The sequence below is a fragment of the Pistacia vera genome, unplaced genomic scaffold (assembly GCF_008641045.1).
Source record: "Pistacia vera cultivar Batoury unplaced genomic scaffold, PisVer_v2 Contig70, whole genome shotgun sequence".
NCBI classification, from domain to species: Eukaryota; Viridiplantae; Streptophyta; class Magnoliopsida; order Sapindales; family Anacardiaceae; genus Pistacia; species Pistacia vera.
The window spans coordinates 889164-913122 of record NW_022196557.1 but is presented as its reverse complement, the minus strand read 5'-3'; the positions used below and the strand labels follow the sequence as shown (position 1 = coordinate 913122).

General features: G+C 38.7%; 2 protein-coding genes across 2 annotated transcripts; both read right to left on the bottom strand.

Moving 5' to 3' along the window:
* Positions 1 to 6907: 6907 nt before the first annotated feature.
* On the bottom strand, positions 6908 to 7447 carry LOC116114089 (uncharacterized protein Mb2253c-like). Its single transcript, XM_031400242.1, has one exon. The coding sequence runs from the start codon at positions 7445 to 7447 to the stop codon at positions 6908 to 6910; it is 540 nt and encodes a 179-aa protein (XP_031256102.1).
* A 1521-nt stretch (positions 7448 to 8968) lies between these two features.
* LOC116114088 lies at positions 8969 to 11507 on the bottom strand. The gene is made up of 2 exons (XM_031400241.1): positions 11337 to 11507; positions 8969 to 10723 (listed from the first exon to the last, which is right to left on the bottom strand). The coding sequence occupies exons 1-2, from the start codon at positions 11505 to 11507 to the stop codon at positions 8969 to 8971; spliced, it is 1926 nt and encodes a 641-aa protein (XP_031256101.1).
* Between the last annotated feature and the right edge of the window lie 12452 nt (positions 11508 to 23959).

Genomic DNA, 23959 nt, shown 5'->3' with positions numbered 1-23959 from the left:
GGATTCGTAAATCCTCGTAATGGTGAATGGTCCGGACCATCTAGACTTAAGTTTTCTGGGGAAAAGCCTAAGTTTAGAATTGAATAGCAACACCTTCTGTCTAACTTCAAAAGCCTTGGTCCGGATGTGCTTGTCGTGCCACCTTTTTGTCTTCTCTTTATAATTCCGGGCATTTTCATAGGCTTCAAGACGAAACTCATCCAGTTCGTTCAAAGTCAGCATTCTCTCCTCTCCCGCGGCTTTCAAGTCCATATTCAACTGTTTGACGGCCCAGTATGCTCTATGTTCCAGTTTTATCGGCAAGTGGCACGCTTTCCCATAAACCATCCTAAACGGAGACATTCCAATCGGGGTCTTAAATGCGGTTCGGTATGCCCACAGTGCATCATCCAGCTTCCGAGAACAATCTTTCCTAGATGCATTAACTGTCTTTTCCAAAATTCCCTTGAGTTCTCTATTCGACAGTTCCACTTGCCCGCTCGTCTGTGGATGGTAAGGTGTCGCAACTCTATGTGTCACTCCATACTTACTCAACAGTGCATCCAGTTGCCTATTGCAAAAATGAGATCCTCCATCACTAATGATTGCTCGTGGTACCCCAAACCTAGAGAAAATATTTTTCCTCACAAAATTTATCACTACCCTAGCATCATTAGTTGGCAATGCAACTGCCTCAACCCACTTCGACACATAATCCACCGCTACCAAGATAAATGTATTCCCCAAAGAACTTGGAATGGACCATGAAATCAATTCCCCATATGTCAAAAATCTACAACCACGAGGATGTTGTTCAACGGCATCTCATCCTTTTTGAAATATTTCCCATCCGTTGACATTGGTACACTCTTGAATCTCCGAAAGGCATCTAAAGAGGGTTGGCCAATTAAAACCCAGATGTAACTTGGCTGACGTTCTAGCTCCCCCAAAATGGCACCCACTCCTTTTTTGACATGCCTAAATGCTCTCCATCTCTTCCTCCGGGACCATCGTATCATTGATCAGACAGTGTCTTAAGGAACGACTCTTCCCAAAAGTAGTATTTGAAGTCTAGAGAAAGAGAAAATTTTTCTCTGTGGTATGTCATACCACTTGGAGCACCCTGATGACAGATAATTGCAAAAATCCGCACTACTATGGTGTTTATTCCACTCCTGCATCTAGCTTCTCATCCCGAAAAGGTTTCTCTAATTGACATTTCCTTCTCATTCCCTTGATTGGTCTTCTCAATTCTCGAAAAATGATCAGCTACCACATTTTCCGACCCTTATTGTCTCGAAGTTCCAACTCAACTTTGAAGTAGTAAAATCCATCTTATCAACCAAGGTTTTGCTTCTGCTTTGCTGAGTAGGTGTCGATGTGAATGATGGTCTGTGTATACGATCACTTCGCACCTAAATAATAACAACGAAACTTGTCAAAAGCAAAAAACCACAGCCAATAACTCCTTTCATGGTTGTGAATTCAATTGTGCCTCAACGAGGAGTCTGCTAGAATATTGAATTACATGCAACACTTATTTTTTCGCTGTCTTACATACTACCCCTAAAGCAAAAGTCACTAGACATATCAAACATTATTCGCGAGGGAAAGGGGCAGTCCCAATCGGGGCAAGCAATATGAGCGTGTGCAATGGATAATTGGAGCTAATTTGTTTAGATGGTAGAAATGCATGCAGCAAATCAGTCATTAAAATAAAAACCAACACTGTATTCAATAGATGAAAAGGGGTTTAAGAAATTCCTCTTTAGAAAAATCTTGATGAAGCGTTGTAAAACCCCGCATGCCCAAGAACTTCGGACGACCTGACATTTGATGGGTGGTGGTAGTCTCAATTACTTCTGTCTCGCGAATGCAACTTCAATCCCATCCCTGGTCCTAGCCCGAGCACATTCCCCTTGGACCATGAAGTGACATTTCTCCCACTTCAACACCAGATTTAGTCTCTTACACGCTGCCAACAAGAGACAAGCTTGTAGACAGTATCAAAGAGAACCACAAAACGGAGAAGCCCATGAAGACTTCTATAAAAAACCGTTGGTGTTTCCACATGTATGCCAAGATTGGAATCATGCATCTTTGGAATGTGCGGTGCATGCATACCCAAATGGGCCATCCGTCGGTAGGCAAAGGTGTCGAGGGGCAAGTGAAGGTGTTTTCTTTGATCCTCAGGAGCGATGGCAATTTGGTTGTATCTGATACCCCATCCAGAAAACATAATAGGCAGTCTGCTGCCAACCTCTCCAACATCTGATCAAGGAAGGGTAATGGGAAATGATCCTTTCCTTGTCGCCTCATTAGTTACGGTACTCAATGCATACTCTCCAGACCGAACCGCCTCCTGGGGATCAAATCATTGCTCTCATTCATCACACCTGATCCCTCCTTCTTCGGAACTACTTGTTACCGAGCCACCTATGGGCTATCGAGATCGGATAATAATCCCCGCATCAAGAGGTTGACTACTCCTTTCCACCCCCTTTCATTGACGGCTTCAATCTCCGTTGTTGTGTACCCTAGGCTTAATGTCATCCTCTCATGAGAATCTTATGCATGCCAAAATGACGGTGAGATACCTCTAATGTCCGAAAATGGTGCATCCGATTGCTAGTCTATGTGCCTCAAACCCTGATCAACCTTCTTCCTCTAATGCACTCAAATAAGACTAATAATCATCGGAAATGGTTGAGTCTCCAAGATAGACATGATTTGGAGGTGGGATGGTAAAGGTTTCAGTTCAAAGCCTTGGAGTTCTTATTTTTTTTCCTTTGCCTTCTCCTGTCAAAATCAAACTCCTCAAATTCCATATCTTGACTATCCCAATCGGTTTGAAGGGATTCTAAATTCGCACAATCATTACTTGTGATTCTCTACCTCTACTGTTTTCGATTGGCTATACAAGCTTCTAGAGGTAATTCTGGGATGTTTTCTTCCTGGAGTCCACAACAAGTTCATCCACCACATCGCGCTAAGCATGAATCCGCCTTCAGTTGGAAAACTTCATACATCAAAAACATTGAAAGTTACTATTTCATCTGAACCCTAAACTTTCCTTCCTGCACCATCAATCAGTTGCTCTCTCATGGCTAAAAAGGTCGGCCAAATAAGAGGAATTTCCTGATCCTTTCCATATCCAACACTACAAAGTTGCTAAAAAATTATCTTCCCCACATTCACAGTACATTTGGATATCCCCATCGGTGTGCGTTTATCGAACTATCCGCTAGGGCAAACGACATGGTCATTGGCCTCACTTCACCCAATCGTCCCAATCTCCTGAAACGCGACAAGGGCATCAAGAATACTAGCTCTGGATCGACATAAAACACGATCAAAAGTAAAATCCCTATAACACAAGGAATAGTTAAACTCCTTGGATCTGTGAGCTCGGGGTAATTTTTTATGCAGGTGGCACTGCATCTTCGTGAACATCAACGCCTCATCTTCACTTCTTTTGGTTTCGAAGAGGTTTCCTGCAAGAACGTCGCATAACTTGGCATTGGCTGGCATCTGCAAAAGGAATGTAACATGCAATTTTAACATCAGAACTGAATGCATCTGATTCTTTTTCTTCACTCTGAGGAAAAGGCACGGTGGGGTGTGATGTCTAATTTTGAATGGATCCGGGGATGGCAATTTCCTTATTCTTCTTTGCCTTCTTCATTTCCTTTTTCTTTCCCTCATCACTGGTTTCTTTCACAAAGATCCTTCATCAATTTTCTCTTAGAACTCTTCCCTTTGGGGTTCCCCTTGTGGGTAGTTGGTCTACCTCTTCCAAAACTTCCACTCTCAGATTATGGCATGTTGCTTGTTCACGTGGTTAGCACTGTATGCCTTGGTAGAGACCCCTCCGTGGTCTATCATTTTCGGCAATTGGCCCATCTGTACCTCCAGATTTGAAGGACGCCCCTTGGTTTCTGAAATTTGTCCTCTTCTCAATCATGAACCCTGTGGTCTCTGATGAATGTACCAAACATGTCACTCCAACTTGTCACTACTTTGCTCTCCCGGTTGATTGGTCACCCCTGGTGGTATTTGGAACTGGCCTCTGGTTCCATTGGTTTTTTGCTGGTTTGATTTCCCCAAGCCAGATTTGGATGATTTCTCCACCCCGGGTTGATGTGTGGAGTAGGTTGTTCGGTTGTCTCTGATTCCCTGAAGTAATTCACTTGCTCCGTTGATGAAGATGGGAGCAAATGTGTTTCCAATTGGCACTCGTTGCTCACAGGGTGTCCTGTAAAAATAAATGTTAGTTGAGGTTTTATAGAGTTACCTGCATAGTTCCCAACTGTTTTTGAAGTGCTGTGAGTAGGTGAGATGGCTGTGAAGGCATCAACTTCATGAAGACCGAGATTTCTTGTGGTGACCTCTCATTCGGTCTTTGATAGTTATTGTTGCCAAAACCTCAAGCAACTCATACGCTTCCTCTGTGTCTTATTCTGCAAGGCCCTCCCTAAAGCTGCATCCACCATGGTTTGCACATTACCCATCAACCTTATAAAATGTTTGGACTTGAAGCCAAACTGGTAAACCATGGTTGGACACTTCCTCATCAACTCCTGTATCTTTCCCAAGCTCTATAATGACTCGGACTCTTCTTGTAGAAATGATGTGATATAATTTCTCAATTTCGCTGATTTGTGGGAGGAAAGAACTGGTCAGGAATTCTATGCTAGATCATTCACGTTGTTATTGTTCCGGTGGTAATGCCATTAACCACCCCTTGGCTTATTTCCCAAGAGAATGGGAATAACCAGCTGATAGATCATCCAACACTCCATTTGACTTGAAGGTGTCACAATTTCCAGGAAATTTGCAATGTGTTGATTCGGATCTTCCTTCAAATCCCCGTTGAATCTAACCGACTGCTGGATCATCTGGATGATTGCCGGCTTGATCTCGAAATGTTTGCTTGCACTGTAGGTCTAGTGATACTCGACCCACTACATTCACTGTGGGAACTGAGAATTCCCTCAGTGTTCTATTTTCTTGTTCAGCCATTCAACTTCTTCTTAGGTTCTATAGCAAGATTTTCTCTTTCTCTTCTCCTCTGTTACGTCTTCTCACGGTTCGCTCAAGCTCAAGGTCAACAGGAACCAGGTTGACGTCTTGCTCTTGCATAAACTGAAACGAACAAGAGTGAGAAAAGAAATCACAATTCTAATGAAATTAAAAACTTCAATCTAGCTAACTAAAGAAAAACTCAATGTTAGCTTAAACAAATCCGACAAGGGCCCCCAAAAACTGATGCGTGTTTCCTACAACATGCAATGTAGCAAGTACTAATCGCACAAGTAATATATTGATGAGTAGAGTATGTTCCCACGAGGATTGTAAGCAAAGCACTGAGTTCCTATGTTTCTAGTTGAAGCATCGAATTTGTGATTGGTGGGAGCAAATTTTAATTTAAAATTTAACAAAATGAAATTAACTAAGGTGAAAACTTACTTAAGAAAGCAATATAAAAACACGAAATATCAATTCAAGTTAAAACGGTAGGGTTTTGACTTCATTGGATTTTTATGGGTTAAGCCTATAATTACATAAACTCATATCATACGCAATGGTTGTAAATCGAATCACTAAAATGTAGAATACCCTCTTGGGCTATGCCTTCCTATTCTTCCTTATTAACTTCCACACCCAACAAATTGAAGATTAATAATTTCAAACTCATTAAGCACAAGATCCTATAATGATTTCATTAATTCTGAATCTATCTCTAGCATCCAATACTATAACGGTGATTACCCAAGAAGCCTAACATGATTCATTTCTCAATCTCACCATGTTCATCACATACAACATTAAAAATCAGAGTAACACACAACCAAAGCATACTCATATGAAAATAACACAATCAAACCCTTAACCCATTTAGAATCCAAACTACCATCAAAACCCTAACCCAAAAGAGATTAGTTCATAATTAATTCAATAACACAAAAACGAAAATAGGAAATAAACATGTTCAACATAATGAAAATGAGAATAAAGATTAGAAATCTCCCCAAAAGATGAATCCTCTAGTTGGAAATCAAATCTTCTTCCATTTACAACCCAAATCACTCAAAGTTCTTAGCAAAAATGTAAAAGTGGCTAAACCTAAACATAAACGAAGACCCTAGGCAAAAAGACTAAGTTTTTCTTTTATACTTCGTCCAAATAACCCAGTCCAACACGCACAGCACGAAACTGTGCGTTTAACAAAACTGGAATAAGTGATTGTCGTCGCGGCGAAGAATGAGTCAGATAAGTTCGTCCCTGGCCAACTTCGCCGCGACGAAGACATTTTCTTCGTCGGGGCGAAGCTTCTTCCTCAGTTCTGAAATTACAGAACTGCCACTCCGCTTGTTTCATCGTTTGATTCTTCGATTCTCGGTGCTTTTCCTTGGAAACAAGCTTCCTCGTACTTTATCCTGCTCCGGAACTCTCCTATCTTCTGAGATCCGCTAAATTCTCAGTCAAAAATATCCAATTTTGTTCTTATTTGCTCAAAATGACCATTTTAACCTGAAATACGAAAAGTAACGAATTAAGGAACAATTCAGGTCAAAATGCACTAGAAAGTACCTGAAATCCGACAAAAATGTATAATGAAAAGTGTATAATTTACGGATTATCACGCATGGTTGGCCAGTAGTATCCAGCGGTGATCACCCGATGTGCAAGGCTACGTCCCCTAGCATGGTTTCCACATTTGCCTTCATGGAGTCGGCGAGAACATGTTGGGCTTCCTCTGGGCTTGTGCATTTGAGATAGGGACCGGAGAATGATTTTCGGAGGAGTTGGCCCTTATAGATGGTGAACCTGGCAGCTCTTGCTCTTAGTCGGCGTGCCTCGCTTTTGTCAACCGGGAGTTTATTGTGCTCTAAGTACTTTACTATCGGGGTCATCCAACAGTCGGCTAGCTCAATATCCATTGTTTCTTCCATCGACTTGTTTGGTGGTTGCTTCTTCTAGTTGGTGGCCATTGCAGGAACAAGAGTGGGATGGATGACTGGGAAGAACATTGGAGTGCTGAGCCGAGGTTGGCAAGGGCATCAGCATGAGAGTTCTCCACTCTTGGGATCTGGGTGATGGAGAACTCTTCGAATTGGGACTTCAGTTCTTTTACCAGGTTCAAGTATGCCATCATCTTTGAGTCGCGCGCCTGGTAAGTACCTTGCAGCTGGTTGACCACAAGCTGGGAGTCGGACTTCACTTCCAGTCTCTTCGCCCCGATCTCTTTGGCTAGGGAGAGTCCAACGATAAGAGCCTTATATTTGGCTTCGTTGTTTGTGCACTTGAACTCGCACCGTATTGCCCGCTGAATGACGTCTCCCTCCGGTGTAGTCAGTACTAAACCGAGTCCACTTCCATTCACGTTACTTGATCCATCCACTGAAAGAGTCCACTTGGAGGGTGACCCGTCGTCCATGCATAATATCTCTTCCTCTGCTCGCATGGTGGTGCTCGGGGTGAAATCAGCAATGAAGTCTGCCAATGCTTGGGACTTGATAGCGGTGCGAGGCTGATATGATATGTCAAACTCACTAAGCTCTACTGTCTACTGTGTGAGTCGTCCTGATAGCTCCGGTTTGTGTAGTATATTCTTGAGTGGGAAGGAGGTGAGGAAAACTATGGGGTGGCACTGGAAGTATGGCCTAAGCTTTCTGGAGGCATGAATGAGCGCGAGGGCCAATTTTTCCAGTTGACTGTATCGTGCTTCTACGTCGATGAGTGACTTGCTGACATAGTAGACCGGTAGCTGCTTCGTGTCTTCTTCCTGAACTAACACGGCTGAGATTACTGTCTCTAAGACTGCCAAATAGGTGTAAAGTTTCTCCCTGTCCATCGATTTGGAAAGGAGCGGAAGGGAGGTCAGGTACCTTTTCAGCTGTTGCAAGGCTTCCTCGTAGGAGGGGGTCCACTCGAACTTGTCATACTTCTTGAGTGCATGGAAGAAAAGGTGGCACTTGTTGACGGATCTGGAGATGAATCGACTCAAGGCGGCTACCCGTCCTGCCAGACGCTGGACGTCTTTTATGCAAGCTGGAGATGGTATACTGAGGACCACTCTGATCTGGTCGGGATTGGCTTCTATCCCATGCTGAGTTACCATGTAGCCTAAGAATTTACCCGATGAGACGCCAAATGAACACTTGGCTGGATTCAACTTTATGTTATATTTCCTTAGGATAGCGAACGCCTGGCTGAGGTGGTCGAGATGCTGATCGGCTATCAGGGACTTAACCAGCATGTCATCGATGTAAACCTCCGTAGTATCCCTGAGGTGTTCAGTAAACATTCTGTTAACTAGCCGTTGATAGGTAGCCCCGGCGTTCTTTAGACCGAATGACATCACTTTGTAGTAGTAGGTTCCCCTTTTTGTGATGAAGGCTGTCTTTTCTTGATCGTCTAGGTGCATCAAGATTTGGTTGTAACCTGAGAAGGCGTCCATGAAACTAAGAAGCTCGTGGCCTGCAATTGCATCAACCATCATGCCGATATGCGGGAGCGGGAAGGAATCTTTAGGGCACGCTTTGTTTAAGTCCGTGAAATCGATGCAGACTCTCCACTTTTCGTTCTTTTTCTTTACCACCATGACATTTGCCAGCCATTCGGGGTAATGGGCTTCTCTGATCATACCATTACTCAACAGCTTTTCAACCTCTTCATTAATGATTTGGTTGCGCTCTGGTGCGAATTTCCTTCTCCTCTGTTTCACTGGTTGGTGATCTGGATCTACTTTAAGATGGTGGAGCATGGCCTCTGGACTTATTCCCGTCATGTCGGTGTGGGACCAGGCGAAACAGTCTTCGTTCTATTTGAGAAATTCTATCAGCTTTTCTGTTGTTTCGGGCCCTAGACGGGAACCTATCTGCGTCTTTCTCTCAGGATCATCCGGGTGTATCTGTACTTCATCTAACTCTTCCATTGATGGTTGATCTGGCTCGGTCAAAAGGGTTGGATGAGACTGTAGTTGCTATGAAGCGTTACCCTTGCCCTTAAAGACGTTCTTGTAACAATCTCTAGAAGCTTTCGGGTCGCCCTTGATTTCTCGTACTCCCCATTTGGTAGAAACCTGATTGTTTGGTGGAAAGTGGATGGGATTGCTTGCATGTCGTGGATCCAGGGTTGGCCTAAGATAGGGTGAAGGGGCATCTATCACCAGGAAGACTGTCTGTCTGTTCACTCCACTAGCATAGATAGGAAGGACGATTTCTCCGATGGTGTACTTCTGTTCAGAACTAAAACCAACTAGTAGAGTCGGCCTTTTGTTGATGTTTTCTTCTTCCAAACCCATAACTTTTACTACTGTAAGGAATAGAATGTTCGCTGATGACCCTCTATCTATGAACACCCTCTTCACAAGGATATTGGCAATTTGGAGGGAGACGACTAGAGCATCATGATGAGGGGTGGCCTGAGTGATCGGCTCGTCATCTTCGAATGGAATTACCTGATGGAAGTGTGACCAAGAAACTGGGCGGATTGACTGTATCTCATGGTGGCTGCTAGACCTGGCGTATAGTTTGGCTGATGAATAACTGACCCCGCTGATTTCTGACCCCCCGGAGATGAGTGAGCAGAAGCCTTTTGGTGTGGGCTCTTGCGGGGGTGGAGAAGTTTCTTTACTGCTTTTCTGGCTAATGGTGTGCTTTCCTTTATCGGTCAGCAGATCTCGGAGATGTCCCCTCTTCAATAGCGCGGCAACCTCCAAACGCAGGGCAATGCAATCCGGGGTGTTATGTCCATAGTCGCCGTGAAACTCACACCACTTAGTTGTGTCTCTTCTTGCTTTGACGTTTAACTTGCCTGGCCACCTAACACTGGATCTCATTCCCTTTATGACCGCCACCACTTGGGCTGGTTCGACGTTCAGGTTGTAGTATGGTATCTTGTATCGGCTTGGTCCGATCTGTCTATTATCTGTTCTGGGTGGCTGATGGTCGTATTGTGGCTGACGGTCATATGGTTTCCTGACTTTGTTCAAATGATGCGCTGGGGGTTGGTAGCGGTTTTCTATCGGTTTGGCATCTAGCCTCTTATCAGTCCGCCTCGGGTCGTACCTGGCGTGGATTACTCTATTCATTTTATCTTCTTCCCACCTTATTTGTATCACCGCTCTGGCCAGAGCGTCTTCCATCGTGGTGCAACCAAGCTTCGTCAATTCTTTGTGCCATTCCTCATTCGAGAGGAGGCCTTTCCTGAACGCGTCTATAGTTGTCTCGGGGTTGCAAGCAGGAATGGAAATTTTCTCCTTGTTGAATCTGCTGACGTACTCTCTCAGTGGTTCTCCCATTTTTTGGTATACTCTATATAGATCGGTCGACAATTTCTCAAGCTTCTTACTACTGGCGAACTGCTCCACGAAGGTGTCAATAAGTTGTGCAAATGAGTCAATGGAACCTTTTGGGAGATTTGTGTACCACTGAAGTGCTGGGCTGGCTAAGCTTGAACCAAAACTCTTACACATGCAGGCTTCCCTCAACGCGCAGGGTATAGAGATAGTGAACATCCGTTGTTTATATGAGGCTATGTGATCGTCTGGGTCGGTTGTGCCGTCATAGGGCTTCATGCTGGGAATAGTAAATTTGTGGGGCATGTCGGCTAGGGCGATTGCATCCGTAAAGGGTGAGTCAGCATAACAGTGAGGCCTGCTCTTCTTGGTAGGGATCGACATTCCTGGTATTTGCCTCATTACTGCCTCCACATCAGCCAATCTCTTAGCCAATATCTGTTCCATAGGAGAAGGGATACCACTAGGTCATCCCGTTTATATTTTGTTGAGTTATTCCCCTTGGTGTAGCTTGGTGGTTCACCCCTTCATGTAAATCATGGTAGCCCAGATCGCCATTCATTCCCTCCAGTCGGATGACTCCCATTGTAACTGACCAGGTGTTTCGTCCTACATGGATGGTCAGGGGGGTTGTTTGGTATTCATTCGGCCCGCTAGGATGGATGGACTCTAGTGGTATACTTAGGTTTGGACGGCCGTTCAACCCGCGAGGATGAGCAGAGCCGAATGGCGTTTGTGTAGGGATGGACTGAAGGTTAGGTGGAATGGCAAGGATGGGCGGGTCCTGCTGGAACGGGTTTTCTGTTGCTTGGGCGTCCAGGTCTCGAGGTTGTGGTGGATCGGTTGAGCGGGGTTCTATCAGCAGATCATTTCCTCCCTGAGTCAGGACCGAGTCATCTCCCACTGATGAATTCAGTTGACGTGACCTTATATTTGAAGCTCCGAGCCCGTGCTCTGGGGTTCAGAGAGGTTGCATAGATGGAACCGAGACGCGGAACCGATTTAGTGGTACCTGAGAAGGTAGAAGGTCGAGGTCATAAAACTGGCTTACCTTTTCTTTCAGAGATTGGTTCTCAACTCTGATCGAGGTGTTTTCGGTCCGGATGGCAGTGTTCTCAGCTTCCAGTATGGCTACCTTGTTTGAGTTTTGTTGCATGAAGGCGGTCAGAGCCTCAAGTTTGGCCTCGAGGCCGGGATTTGCATTGTCAAAATTGTCAGCCATGGAAAGTTCCCCTACATAGCAAGGTTCGTTGAGCCAGATGATTGCTAGAGGCCCCACGGTGGGTGCCAAACTGTAGACATAAAAATCTACTGGTACGGAAGGAAGGATTGATCCTGTGAGGTTGAGGCCACTAGCAATTTGTTGTACCTGCACACTGATGCGTGTTTACTACAACATGCAAAAATAGCAAGTATACTAGTTGCACAAGTAATAGAGTGATGAGTAGAGTATCGTTCCCACGAGGATAGTGTTACTAAGTACCGATTTCCCTAGTTTAAGTCCTAATTGAAGCAACAATAAATTGGATTGATGGACGATTAACAAACTAAAAACAAATGCAAAACCCAACAATTTAATTAATTAAACAATTCTAAGAAAAAATGCTAGGGTGTTGATTTCACCTAGATACGCTAACCCAATTCATAGAATCTATTGTCCAAGTTCTAATTCCTTGATTGAAAATCAAATTCCCTAAGTTGTAAAACATACCTTCTCAGGCTACATTTCCCTACTTATCCCGATTAAGCTTCCGCACCCATTAAAATGAAGATTAATAGTTCAAAGTCTTTTACGCTTTATGGAATTCTATCTATTCATAGATCGCTAACTATCTCTAGCGTTTGAAACTATGGTATTTATCCCAAGAGGCACAATCACAAATCACTTCTCAGTCTAATTGTGAACAACACATATTTGAATAGTGATCAAGCACAAAAGTCATTAAGCAAAGAGATAAACACTCAATCATGAAATTAAACTCAAAGTAAATCAATTCATATAAAATTGAATCATGTATCAAGGTTACATCAAACCCTAGCTAAACAACTCAGTTCATTGTCAAAAACGAAATAAAACAACAAAAACAACTTGAATCAAGATTCATCATTGAAAAGCAAGCAAAAGAGGAGAAATCTTCTCTAATTTGAAGCCCAAATCTTCAATAATCTTCTCCTTCCATGAGCTGCTCCCAAATCACGAACCAAGCCCCTTTTCTCTTCCTTTTCGCTCTAATTTAAACCTCTCTCACTTAAGGACGAAGCCCTAGTAAGCCAAAACGCGTCTTTTTTTTTTTTAAAATTTGACGCCTGTCTGCCTCCCAAATCACAACCAAGCCCCTTTTCTCTTCTTTTCGCTCTAATTTAACCTCTCTCACTTAAGGCGAAGCCCTAGTAAGTCAAAACGCGTCGTTTTATTTTAAATCGACGCCGTCAAGGCTTGCCGTGGTGAAGACTTTCGGGCCAATTATGAGCATGATAGAGTCTGAATCTGAAAAGTGTTAAACTATAATTATAGCCCTTTCAATTATCTTTCGGTCGTTCAAGAATCAGCACAATAAGAGGTATACAGCTCAAGTTATGGCGAAATACTGAAGCACGTCAAAGACGTTTTTCTTCATTTTTCCTAGCGTACTTTGCACAACTTCAAGCCAAGTTTTCACCTTTGTCCAGTCAGAATTAGGAAAAACCCAAAACATGAAAGTTGTAGCTCTTCTTCTTAGCTTTCCAAAGCTTCTAAATTCAGGTCATTCCGAGTTTCCAAGCTCAAGTTACATAATTTACGCTCAAAACTGTCATTTATGCTAAAAATCATCGTTTAGGCCTACAAAGACAAATTAATAGAATTAGGTAGCAATTATGGCCCAAATTGTATGAAAAGTATCATAAATCCTATCAAAATTCAATGCAAAATCATAGTGTAAAATATGCTTATCACACACGTAGAGAAACATGCGTGAAGCGATGAAAAACACCGAGGTGGTGTTTACCGTAGACACTCCGACGCTCAAGTCAGCAAGGTTGAAAGAGGTTAATATAGTGAGGGCTAGGGAGTAGAGGGGTTACCGGAAGTCTAGTCGGAGACTGTGACTACGGTAGTGATATGAAGCTCTCCAATAAGAACTTCGGGTGTGAAGGTGTAATATCTGCCCCTCGGTGAGAGGGTTGGCCTCTGTTTATATAGTGACTACTTGGTCTCCCAATCCTAAAAGGAGTAGGAGTCCGAGTGTAACTCTGATACAAACCCTAGAAAAGTTAGGGCGGTGGTGAGCTGTCTTACTTGCGACCGAATAGCCAGGTGATCTGAACAGGAAAGTCACTTTAAGTAGGAAACTAACCAGGAACAGGAAAGTGACTTCAAATAAGAGATTGAACAAGAACAGGAAAATGATCAGTGGGGGCTGTGGGCTTTGAGCTCTCTTATAGGCCCATGAAGTGAGCTAGAACTGAGAGGCCCGTGCCTAGATGCTTTGGGGCCGACCTTATCTCGTATCAAATGGGATTAATTTGGCTTGGGCCTCTAGGACTAGGATTGGGCTTGTCCCTTTCTTCGCTGGTGGTCCTGTTTTCCTATTTGGGCCAATGACGATTTTTGGCCCTAACAATTAGGATTACAAATTTAATCACATATTTAAATTATGATATTGGTTATGTGTAAGAGCAACATTTTTTCTTTATTCAAATTAAGCCACAATTTTTGAACACTGGAGTAAAACAATTTGGATTACGAGATTTAATACAAGTTGTATCATGAGTATTTTTAATAAAAAGTTAAATAACGTTTAAATAAGAGATTTGAGGGACTGTTGTTTATAAAAACTTATAGACTCCATCATTCAGGTTAAAACAAAATATCCATAGACTCTATAATCCAAATTAAATGGGCAAAGGGCTTTCTTTTGGATTGGGTAGTTAAATTTGTATACGATGGATCTAATTATAATCTAACATTTCATTTAAATTGTTTTTAGGCTTAAAAACTGGATTTGGTAAAACTTTCGTTTAGCATGTTTTTGGGTTTAATTATTTTAGGGGTAATTACAATTTTATAAAGTACTGAGGGTCTAAGATTAAAAATTTATAGTTTCTTTTTTTAGGTTTAAATCCCAGGAAGGGTGCTACTCTACTGTAGGCCCCCATCAGCGAAACATTTGGCAAAATGAATGTCGTCTCTAGAAAACTTCCTCACATGGCATTTCCAGGAAATCCTGGAATCGGTAAAATTGTTGCTTACTTTATCTTTCCTATCTAGACCAAGGCCGTCTCTAGAACATTTGCGATCCTAGGCAGGAGTTACTTTGGGGCCCTTTAATAATATAAGTATATATTAAAAAATTTATTTTATTTTATTTTATTTTTTTTTGCCTTTTGAAATAAAAAATCATTAGGAGATGTGAACAGCAATCGGCAGGCTAACAAGGTTAGGTTGGTGGGGGGTTTTGAAGAGTAGATGTTAGAGAAGTGATGGGTGGTGAAATGGGTGATTTCCAATGCCAAGATTGATAAGAAAAGGCTTGAGAAGTCATGGCCCAAAAGATATCGATGGCCGGCGATTGGTAGAGTAAACGGATAAGGTATGATAGGGGTTTTGGTGAGAGGGCTGAGGGGAGGAAGATGGCGGTGTCAAGGAAGGCCAACAATGTCGGGTATATGCCAAAAAGGCTGGAAATGGCTGTCGTGTGGTGGAGTTAGGTTGCAAGATTCATAAAAAATTAGTCAAATCGAGGGTTATCAAGGTTGGGAAATGATAAAATGATGATTTCGGTCGATTTTGGTGAGAAAATCGACCGGAACCAAAATTGACCGAAATCAACTCCAAACCACTGGTGGCAAAAGAGGGCTGGAGATGATTTATGTGAATGTCAAATTTTGGGATTGAATTGGGGGTGAGTTATTTGAGATATGTAAATGACTATTTTAGTATTCTATTGTTAAAAGAGATTCAATGTGTTAATTTAGGAGTATAAACTAGAATATATAAAACTAGAGGTACAAACTTGATATTTTGTTAAACTTTGGGTGAGAATATATGTAAAAAGTTTATAATAAATTTGGGCTTTTATGACTTTCTTTTTTTGGGGCCCCTTGGCTTAGATAAGAAAATATAAACCATTTTAATTTTTGTAAAGTTTTCAAAACAAAAAAAAAAAATTTATAAAAAATTTGGGCCCCCATTTTTTTGGGGCCATAGGCACCTCACCTGCCTAGCCCTTAAGCCGGCCCTGATCTAGACTTTTACATTTGACTTTTGAGGGACTAAAAACTATTAGACTCTATCATCCAAATTAGAACTAAATATCTATAGACTCTATAATCCAAATAAAATGGGCAAAGGGCATTCTTTTGCATGAGAGGCACAGGGCCCTTAGACTGAAATTCAGTGGTAGAACTAGGATTTTAAGAGAGAGGGGCAAAATAAAAAAAAATAAAAAAATATATATATATATATATTTTAAATTTTTTCATAATGATAATTAAAAAAAATTAGTTCAATACAACTATAATTTGTCTAACACATGGTGAAGCAAATAAAGGAAATGATACTAACATAAGGAAACTTATAAAAAATAATAAGAATTATTTTCTATTAAATTAAAGAAAATAATAATAATAATTTTCTATTAAATTAAAGAAAACTAAGTAGAATAGGATTCATAAATTAATGAAGAATATGTCCTATATCAAAGCCTTAAGTTATAAAGTTTGTATAAATGTTTTTTATTTAATTTATAATCTAAAATTTTCTGTAGTTTATTTTTTGGAAATTTTTATATGGCCTTAATTATAATATAACATTTCATTTTTTTTTTTTTTTATAGGCTTTACAATTTGATTGGGTAAATTTTCATTTAACTTGTTTTTGGGATTAACTATTTTGGGGGTAATTAGTAAGTTTATAAAATATTAAGGGCCTCGTGAATAGTTTGTATTGTTCTTTTTTCTTTTTTAAATACCAGGGTGGACACTGCCTCACCCTGGGTTTGCACAGGCTCCACCATAGCTGAAAGTTGGCACCATAAGACTTCCACTCACTTCCACACATGGCATTTCTAGGAAATCCTGGAACAGGTAAAATTGCTGCTTGCTTTATCTTTAGACTCTACCATAATGTAGGTATCTAATGTAAGCTAATATAGCTACCCCGGGTTTGCACAGGCTCCGCCATTTGTGATGTATTAAAAAATAAAAAATAAAAAATTTCATGGTAAACAAAGTTTTGGTAAAGCCTAGTAATTGATTTGTTTTTACTTTTCTTTTTCAACAATATATATAATAATATTGGGTAATTTTAATAGATAGACACTTTTTTGAGAAACTAGTTAAGAAAAAGATAAAGTTATGAAACACACACACATACAAAAAAAAAAAAAAAAGACATAAAATTTTGTTAGTTATCCTTCGATTTTAAAAAATATTTAAAGGAAAAACATTAAGAAATCAAAAAAACTTAGAAGATAAATTTGTTAAAAAACTTAAAAATCAATAAATATATTATATATATTCCATCATTTATAAGTTTAACACTTTAAAGTAGATAATTAAATAATTAAATAACCAAGAACATATTCTAATATTATTTATAAATTTAAAAATATTTTTAAAATTAAACCTGATAATGAAATAAATACAAACAAAAAACCAAAAACCAAAAATACAAATATATTTTACAACTATCTAAATTGCCTCCATTTCTTTTAGTTTTTTAGTTTTTTTTAAGTAATTTTTAGTTAAATCTGATTTTATAATTTTAAAAATATTTATAAATTTATAAATACTTAGCAAAATATTGAGACTGATTGAATTACATTTTCACCCTTCTTGAGAGTTGAATCTAATATTCTTTAAATGAATTTGTCCTTTTTCTGTTTGTTTTAAATAGAACTTGTGTACTTTCTTAATTATTTTCTTTAAAAAAAAACGTTTTATGCAAATTAATATTACTCCTAACATAATATTTTGTTTTCTTAAATACCAAATTAAATTAAATTTTTCTTTTTTTCATATTAGATATTAGGAAAGACAATGTTGGCTCGAACTCTTGGAAGACTACTCCACAGTGTGGGAATTTTGCGTACCCCTAATGTAAAAGAAGTTCAAAGGACAGATTTAGTTGGTGAATATATAGATCAAACCGGACCAAAGATTAGGGAAAAGGTGCACTGCTTTGCTTTTCATATCATATGTTTGACGAATTCCTGGTAAATATACAAACTAAATAAACAAACTGATGTGGATAAACTCTTTTATAGTCATTCCATGGATTGTGTATCATCTCTTTTACCTTTTATATTTCAAAATGCATAATATCTTAGAAATAGATTTTATATTGTATGGTTTATTTTAACAAGAAAAAAAAAAAAAAAATTCATGCATAGATCAAACAAGTCGAGGGAGCCCTTGAGAGAGAAGTGGTTGTGACTTCTGGTTAGAAGCCTTAGAAGAGATCATGTCTTGTTACCTGTTACCTTTTCAAAATCAGTATAAACGACCGATGTTACTTGGTTACGTTGCACGTTATAGAAGATTACTTCCAAAATGCAGAAGGGTTAATAACATTTTTAAGTTTAAAGATTTGAGCTGTGAAGAATTAGCTAATCTTCTCCATATCAAGATGAGTAATCAAGCGGAGGATAACTTGTTATATGGGTTCAAATTACATTCTTCTTGTTGTGAAAATGTCATTGCAGAGCTAATAAAGAAAGAGACAACAAAAGTGCAACGTATGAAAATGAATGGAAGTTTAGTGGATATAATGCTAAATAACGCTAAGGGGAATTTGGATTTTAGGATTACTGATGATTGTGTAGAGAGTGATGAATTGCTTACTATCAAATTAGAGAACTTTGAAGCAGCTTTGAGATTTTTACCCAAATAGCATCACTCTTAGCGTTTGAGTGTGACGCATAAGGCTTCTGGGTTTGTGCGCGTTGAGTGTTAAGTTAGCTTGTTTATCAGTTGAACTTTTAATTTGCATTTGCAATAACTATTTTAAGTATTTGGGATGATAAAATCTCTACTTGTTCTTTGTCATTTATATCTTTATTAATTAGTACTGTTTTACTTTTTCTTTAACTATTTTAACATTTTTTTTTTTAATATATAAGAAATCCTTGACGTTGGAGGCATTAATGGTTATGGCATGAATACGGAAAAAAATATTATTGACAAGCAGACTCTATGTAGGTCTTGAATTTCTTCAAGTAAGAAGAGACCCTTATTCTCGAGGTATTCATGACAGTTAATAAAGATTTAATCATTGTGAATCTGTGATTGGTGGGAGAATGAATGCCTTCTGATCTGAAAAGAACATAAATTTGTTTACAAATTGAGCCAATAGCTCTTGTTGAATGATTGCATAAAATTAATCTATTTGAATTATAATAATAAAAAATTTAATCTATTTTTTAAACCCTTGAATATAAAATTAGAACTTAAAACTCAATTTGATTTTTTAATAATGAAACCCAATATGTATTAAAATAAAAAAGAGTGGTATTATTTGAGCACTCCAAAACTCTTTTAAATGACTGAATCTTAATTAACTTTATTCTTATATGCATTTTTATTTTTTAAAAAAAAAAATTAAACTAAAATTAAAATTTAGAAAGAGTTTAAGTAGAAGTTTAAATAACATGATTCAACGGAAAATTAAAGTTGGTATATCAATTAATGAGAGCCCATTGGCCCATTATTCATTGAAGTTGGTCCATTAGACAATGAGAGCCCATTGGCCCATTAGCTTAAACCCGTTTGAGACATCACTGGAGAGAGAAAGAAAGAGAAGAGAGGGAAATGTTCTTCCAGGAAAAAACAGAGGTAGAAATGTAGAAAATTAATGCAAATATAGATTGATAGTGAAAGGTAAATTTCTTTTAGACCATTGAGGCTTTATTGAATACAATACTCTCTTAGTTTTTAGTGGCTCGATTTCAACATTGAGTCGAGTCGAGTTTGATCGTGCCAATACTCGGCTAGACCAACTTGCGAGCTTCAGCGAGCTTGAATCTCGAAAGGGCGTATATGCTATTTTGCAACTATTAGGGGGTATAAGTAATTTATTAGTTTGTGAAAATGACAAACACACCCCATAAAAAAATCGTTTGATTGGTCATTGGTGGGCTCAAGACGTTGTGGTAGTATAGGAGTTAAAGAAAGGACATAGAATATTAATTGAGTGGTAATAAAAAAAAAAAAAAACATTTTCTCCCTCTAAAAAATAAAGAAACATTTTCTGTTAGAACTCAAGCCCAAGGGAGAGCCCAACCCAAAAGATCGGCTTGATAGATGGGAGAGCCTCTAGGCTTAAGTACAACACTTGGTGGGCGTGAGTTCCCGATGTGGAATTCTAACATTGCACCCCCCTTCAAGAGTCGACGTCCACAACGACTTTCACTCTATCGACACTAACTCGACGGTAGCCATTTCCCCCTTTGGGCAGCTTCACTCACCTATCAGTGATTCACGCTGAGTCAATTTTGCAAGTTGCCCTTGATAATCAACAAATTTTGAAGGGCCAAAATGAATAGTTAACGCTTGCAGAAAGGAGGTCCAAGAGCGAATCTGACCATTGGAAAGCATCCAACAATACCAGGAAAGTGCTAGACCATCTAAGTGAAAAGAAGCAACTTGTAACTGCTGTGCTGCTCGTGTGTCGTGATAATTAAAAAAACTGCTCTGCTTTAAATACCCATTTTGCTGGATCCGTGCCATCGAATCAAGGCATCTCAAGGCAGAAAATACGGGAACCCGCTGCACCTATAGTTGAAGAATCTTTAGAATTATGGACAAAATGATCACCATCAGGTCTAGATTGCAGTTGTAACAATTGTTGACTTAGTCGTCCCAATAATGCAGAAACATTAACTTCTTCATCATACCAGACAAATTATTCAATTGTTCGCTATGAGCGGCAAGGGTTGTAGCTTGCTCTGTCTATGAAGTTGATATCTTTTGAACCTGGTCGTCCAATGCATGAAGACAAGTACCTTCTGCCTTTGACAATGAGAACAAAAACACAAATGTTAGAACTCAAGCCTAAGGGAGAGCTCAACCCAAAAGACCAACCTGATAGGTAGGAGAGCCTCTAGGTTTAAGTACTATACTTGGTGGGTGTGAGATATTGATGTGGAATCCTAACATTTTGTCTCTTCCGTCTTAGGAAAAATAGATTGTAATTCCTTTCTTTCTCTCATAATTGTAAAAAGAAAAAAAAAATCCTATTCCATAACCAAATTCATTAAACTGTGAAGAACACATTTTATGTTACAATCTAAATAACTACACTTAAAGCCCCAGTTTTTAACCATATTCCAACTAAAACAGAAAAACAAAATATGTTTTTCCAAATCTCTATAATTACAAAACCAAGCCGTATAACTGATTATTCTTTGTGTGAGATGATAAACTAGATTTTTATAGATAACTCTAAGGGGGTGTTTGGTTGGGGTTATATGGGATTATTAAGGTAATGTCATCTTATATTAATTGATTACTACGTTTGGTTGTCAAGTAATATAAAATTTTGGTAATCTTTCAATACCAATAGTAGTTACTGTTGGTAATATTGGAGGTAATCTGATTATCTCTATTTTCTTAGGTATTGTAAGATTACTTCATTATCTTATTTTTGTTACAATTTTATCTCTTATTAAAAAATTATTTGGACAATAATGCCCTTGTTTTAAAATCAATTGACATTAATCCACCATTACAAATTTACCCTTGTTTAATTAAGTTTTTGGACAATAATGCCCTTATAGTTTAAACAAATTGTAGACCACCACCGCTATCCAGCCACCCCTGTCGGCAGCTAGCCAACCACCGTCGGCTGCCGCTAGAAGTTGTTGGGAGGCTCCGATATGGCCATAGATCTGGCCAGAAATGGCTAAATCTATTCTGGCCATTTTCGGCCATCAATATGGCCAGAAACGGCCATATTGGCAACTCAAGGCGACTCCTGGTGATTTCTAGTGACTTTCGGTGACTTCCAGTGACAGAAAGCAGTGGCCGACGGTGGTGGCTGGCGGTCGACAGTGGGTTGGGGTGGGTGGTGGTGATTTTGTTATAAATTAAAGTTTTATATAAGTTGGGGTGTTTTAGCTAAATCTGAAATGTGAGGGTTAAAAGAAATTATTCAAAAATTAATATTATATTAATATTTAAAAGTGAGGGCAATCTAGAAATTTAAAAATATACCCACCAATTTATTCCTCTCAACTAAACATATTAATATAACATATCCACCAATTTATTCTAATTAACCAAACACATTTTCCTAAAAATTCCCAATAATCTTCAAGGTAATCTAATTTTCCATTAATATAACATTCTTAATAATCTAATATTCCCTGAACCAAACCCACCATAAGATTAAAATTGATGAAACTGAAAGGTTGCAGTGGAATAGCCATCTTACGGATCTTTATGGTTAATTCATATGGCAAAAACATAAAGATAAGAATAAATTTTGTGTACCTTGTGGTTCCTAGAATTGATCCACACGCCCAAGGAAGAAGAAGGAAGATGTATATGGTTTGATTTTGAGAAATCTACTTCTTTTCTTTTGATTTTTCTAAAAACCAATTGAATAGAAAAACCATGAGAGAATAAAAATTGGAGACGCCAACCTCTTAAAAAAAATTAATAGGAAAATCAATAATTAAGAGATTTTAGGAAAGGCATTTTATTAGGAATTACTCCACATTAAATGTTCAAAACCTTTTAAATTCCTTTTGTGAAATTTTATTTTAGTTTTGTGAAACCCTTCTTATTAATTCTCTCTTATCTCCTTGACATTTTAAATCATTTAAAATATTTCAAAAAATCTTGGATAGACTTAATTACCCTTACTAAGTACTAGCCAACTTTAGATAATTTTGTCTAACCATAATTAACTTGGATTGGCCCCATTACTATAATGAGCTATTAAATTAAACCAACAATTAATTAAATTTAATTAGTACTAGCCCATTACTATAATGGACTTATTAAATTAAATTACATAATTCATTTTTAATTAAGCCCAACCCATTATAATGGGCAAACAAGAGCTATTAGACCTTAACACATTAAAGCCCATTAATCTGTATATCCAAAAAAATCATTAACTTTTTAATGACATCTTTTACTCCTACTTCTTACTTAGACTATGGTGTGTGATCTCCTACGTTCATTGTGATCTAGTCATGAGCCTAATATTAAAACCTGATATACTCCATCATATCTATTATGATTGACGTTCTCATCGATCATGGTAAGTTCCTAGCAGTACGTCATAACCTGTAAATCATAACGAAGATGAACTCTAAAAACCTATTACAATACCGTATAGTAAAATCCATCCGTTGTCTTATCTCGATTAAGAACGGGTTCATAGTATGTCAAAACCCATTTTTTAATCTTAAGTATAAAACTTAACCAATACATTGAAACAATGTGATCACAAAACACATTCCATGAAGCATTTTTCTATTTTGGCCAGAGATTCCTTTTCACTGTATATTGACTTTGTCTAGGAACTTGAGCTCATAGAATCTCGAGCCAATGAATCTCACCTTGACTACCACCTGTCTTCGCACATAAATGACATATGGCCTGTAATGCCCACTTTAAGGTACATCACTTATATGTGTTTGTTTACCCTTAATGTTGATTGTTGGCCTTTAGTTAAATTTGTATGAGGTTAATAGTTGCTTGGACGCCTTGATTTGATGAAGGATTGGCGAAGGTGTGAATTACAGACTTCGCCGGGGCGAAGAATAAGCTTCGCCGCGGTGACGTACGTTCTGTAATTTTTCGCCGAGGCGAAGAAAAATCTTCGCCGGGGCGAAGAGTCGGCTGAATTTCTTGAGAAGTTTCTAGAGGAATTTTTCCATAGGGGTAAAGTGATCATTCTACCCGTAATTAGCAGGAAAAGTGGGGAGTAAAATGTAAGAAAATTTTATGGAGAATGCTTTGGTGATAGGGGTGTATTTGTAAAGAATTAAAGGGCAAGGATGAAATTTCCAAGAAAGTGTAAGGGCAAAATGGGAAAGAGTGTTTATTTATGTGAACTAAGAAGGGTTTAGTCTTTCAAACCCTCCCATTCTCTACACCCCACACCCCACTTCCACTTTCCATTTCTCTCATCTCTTCTTCCATTTTGCTAAGGAAATTGAGGGCTTTTAATTGGATTTTGATAGGGATTTGATCCTAAGCATCAAAAGGTAATGATTCTTGCTCTAGTTATGAGATTAATTTGTGTAAGTGTTGAATTCTTATTAAGTTTATGTTTAGGGTTTGAGAGAAAGAACAAGTCCAACAAAGATAGAGAGTTTTTGTGGAACTACTCAAGCATAAGGTAAGTAAATCCAACCTAAGCTAAGATTTAAGTGATCAAATGTGTTGATATGCATGTATATGCTTATCATTTTGAGTTTGATTGTTGAGAATGGTATTATTGATGAGTAGATGGCTTTTGATGAGTAGTTTTGAGCCATAAGGAGTGGAGTTGAGATTGTGGTGATCAAGTGAAGTTTGGTTGCATTTAGAAAGAATTTGAGTAGAATATTTGAAGTGTATTTTCCTGGCCAGGATTTGTGATGATTCAAGGGAGTTTTACCCCCATTATGGATGGTCTAAGAAAGGAGTAGAATTATAGTTAAAATATAATTTAAGTATGCATACTTGTTGTTTGAT

Coding starts and splice junctions, on each gene's coding strand:
- LOC116114089 (XM_031400242.1), bottom strand. CDS start 7,447: ATGCGAGCAGAGGAAGAGATATTATGCATGGACGACGGGTCACCCTCC.
- LOC116114088 (XM_031400241.1), bottom strand. CDS start 11,507: ATGGCTGACAATTTTGACAATGCAAATCCCGGCCTCGAGGCCAAACTT. Junction 10,724..11,336: donor ACCAATCTCTGAAAGAAAAG/GTAAGCCAGTTT, acceptor CCTATGGAACAG/ATATTGGCTAAGAGATTGGC.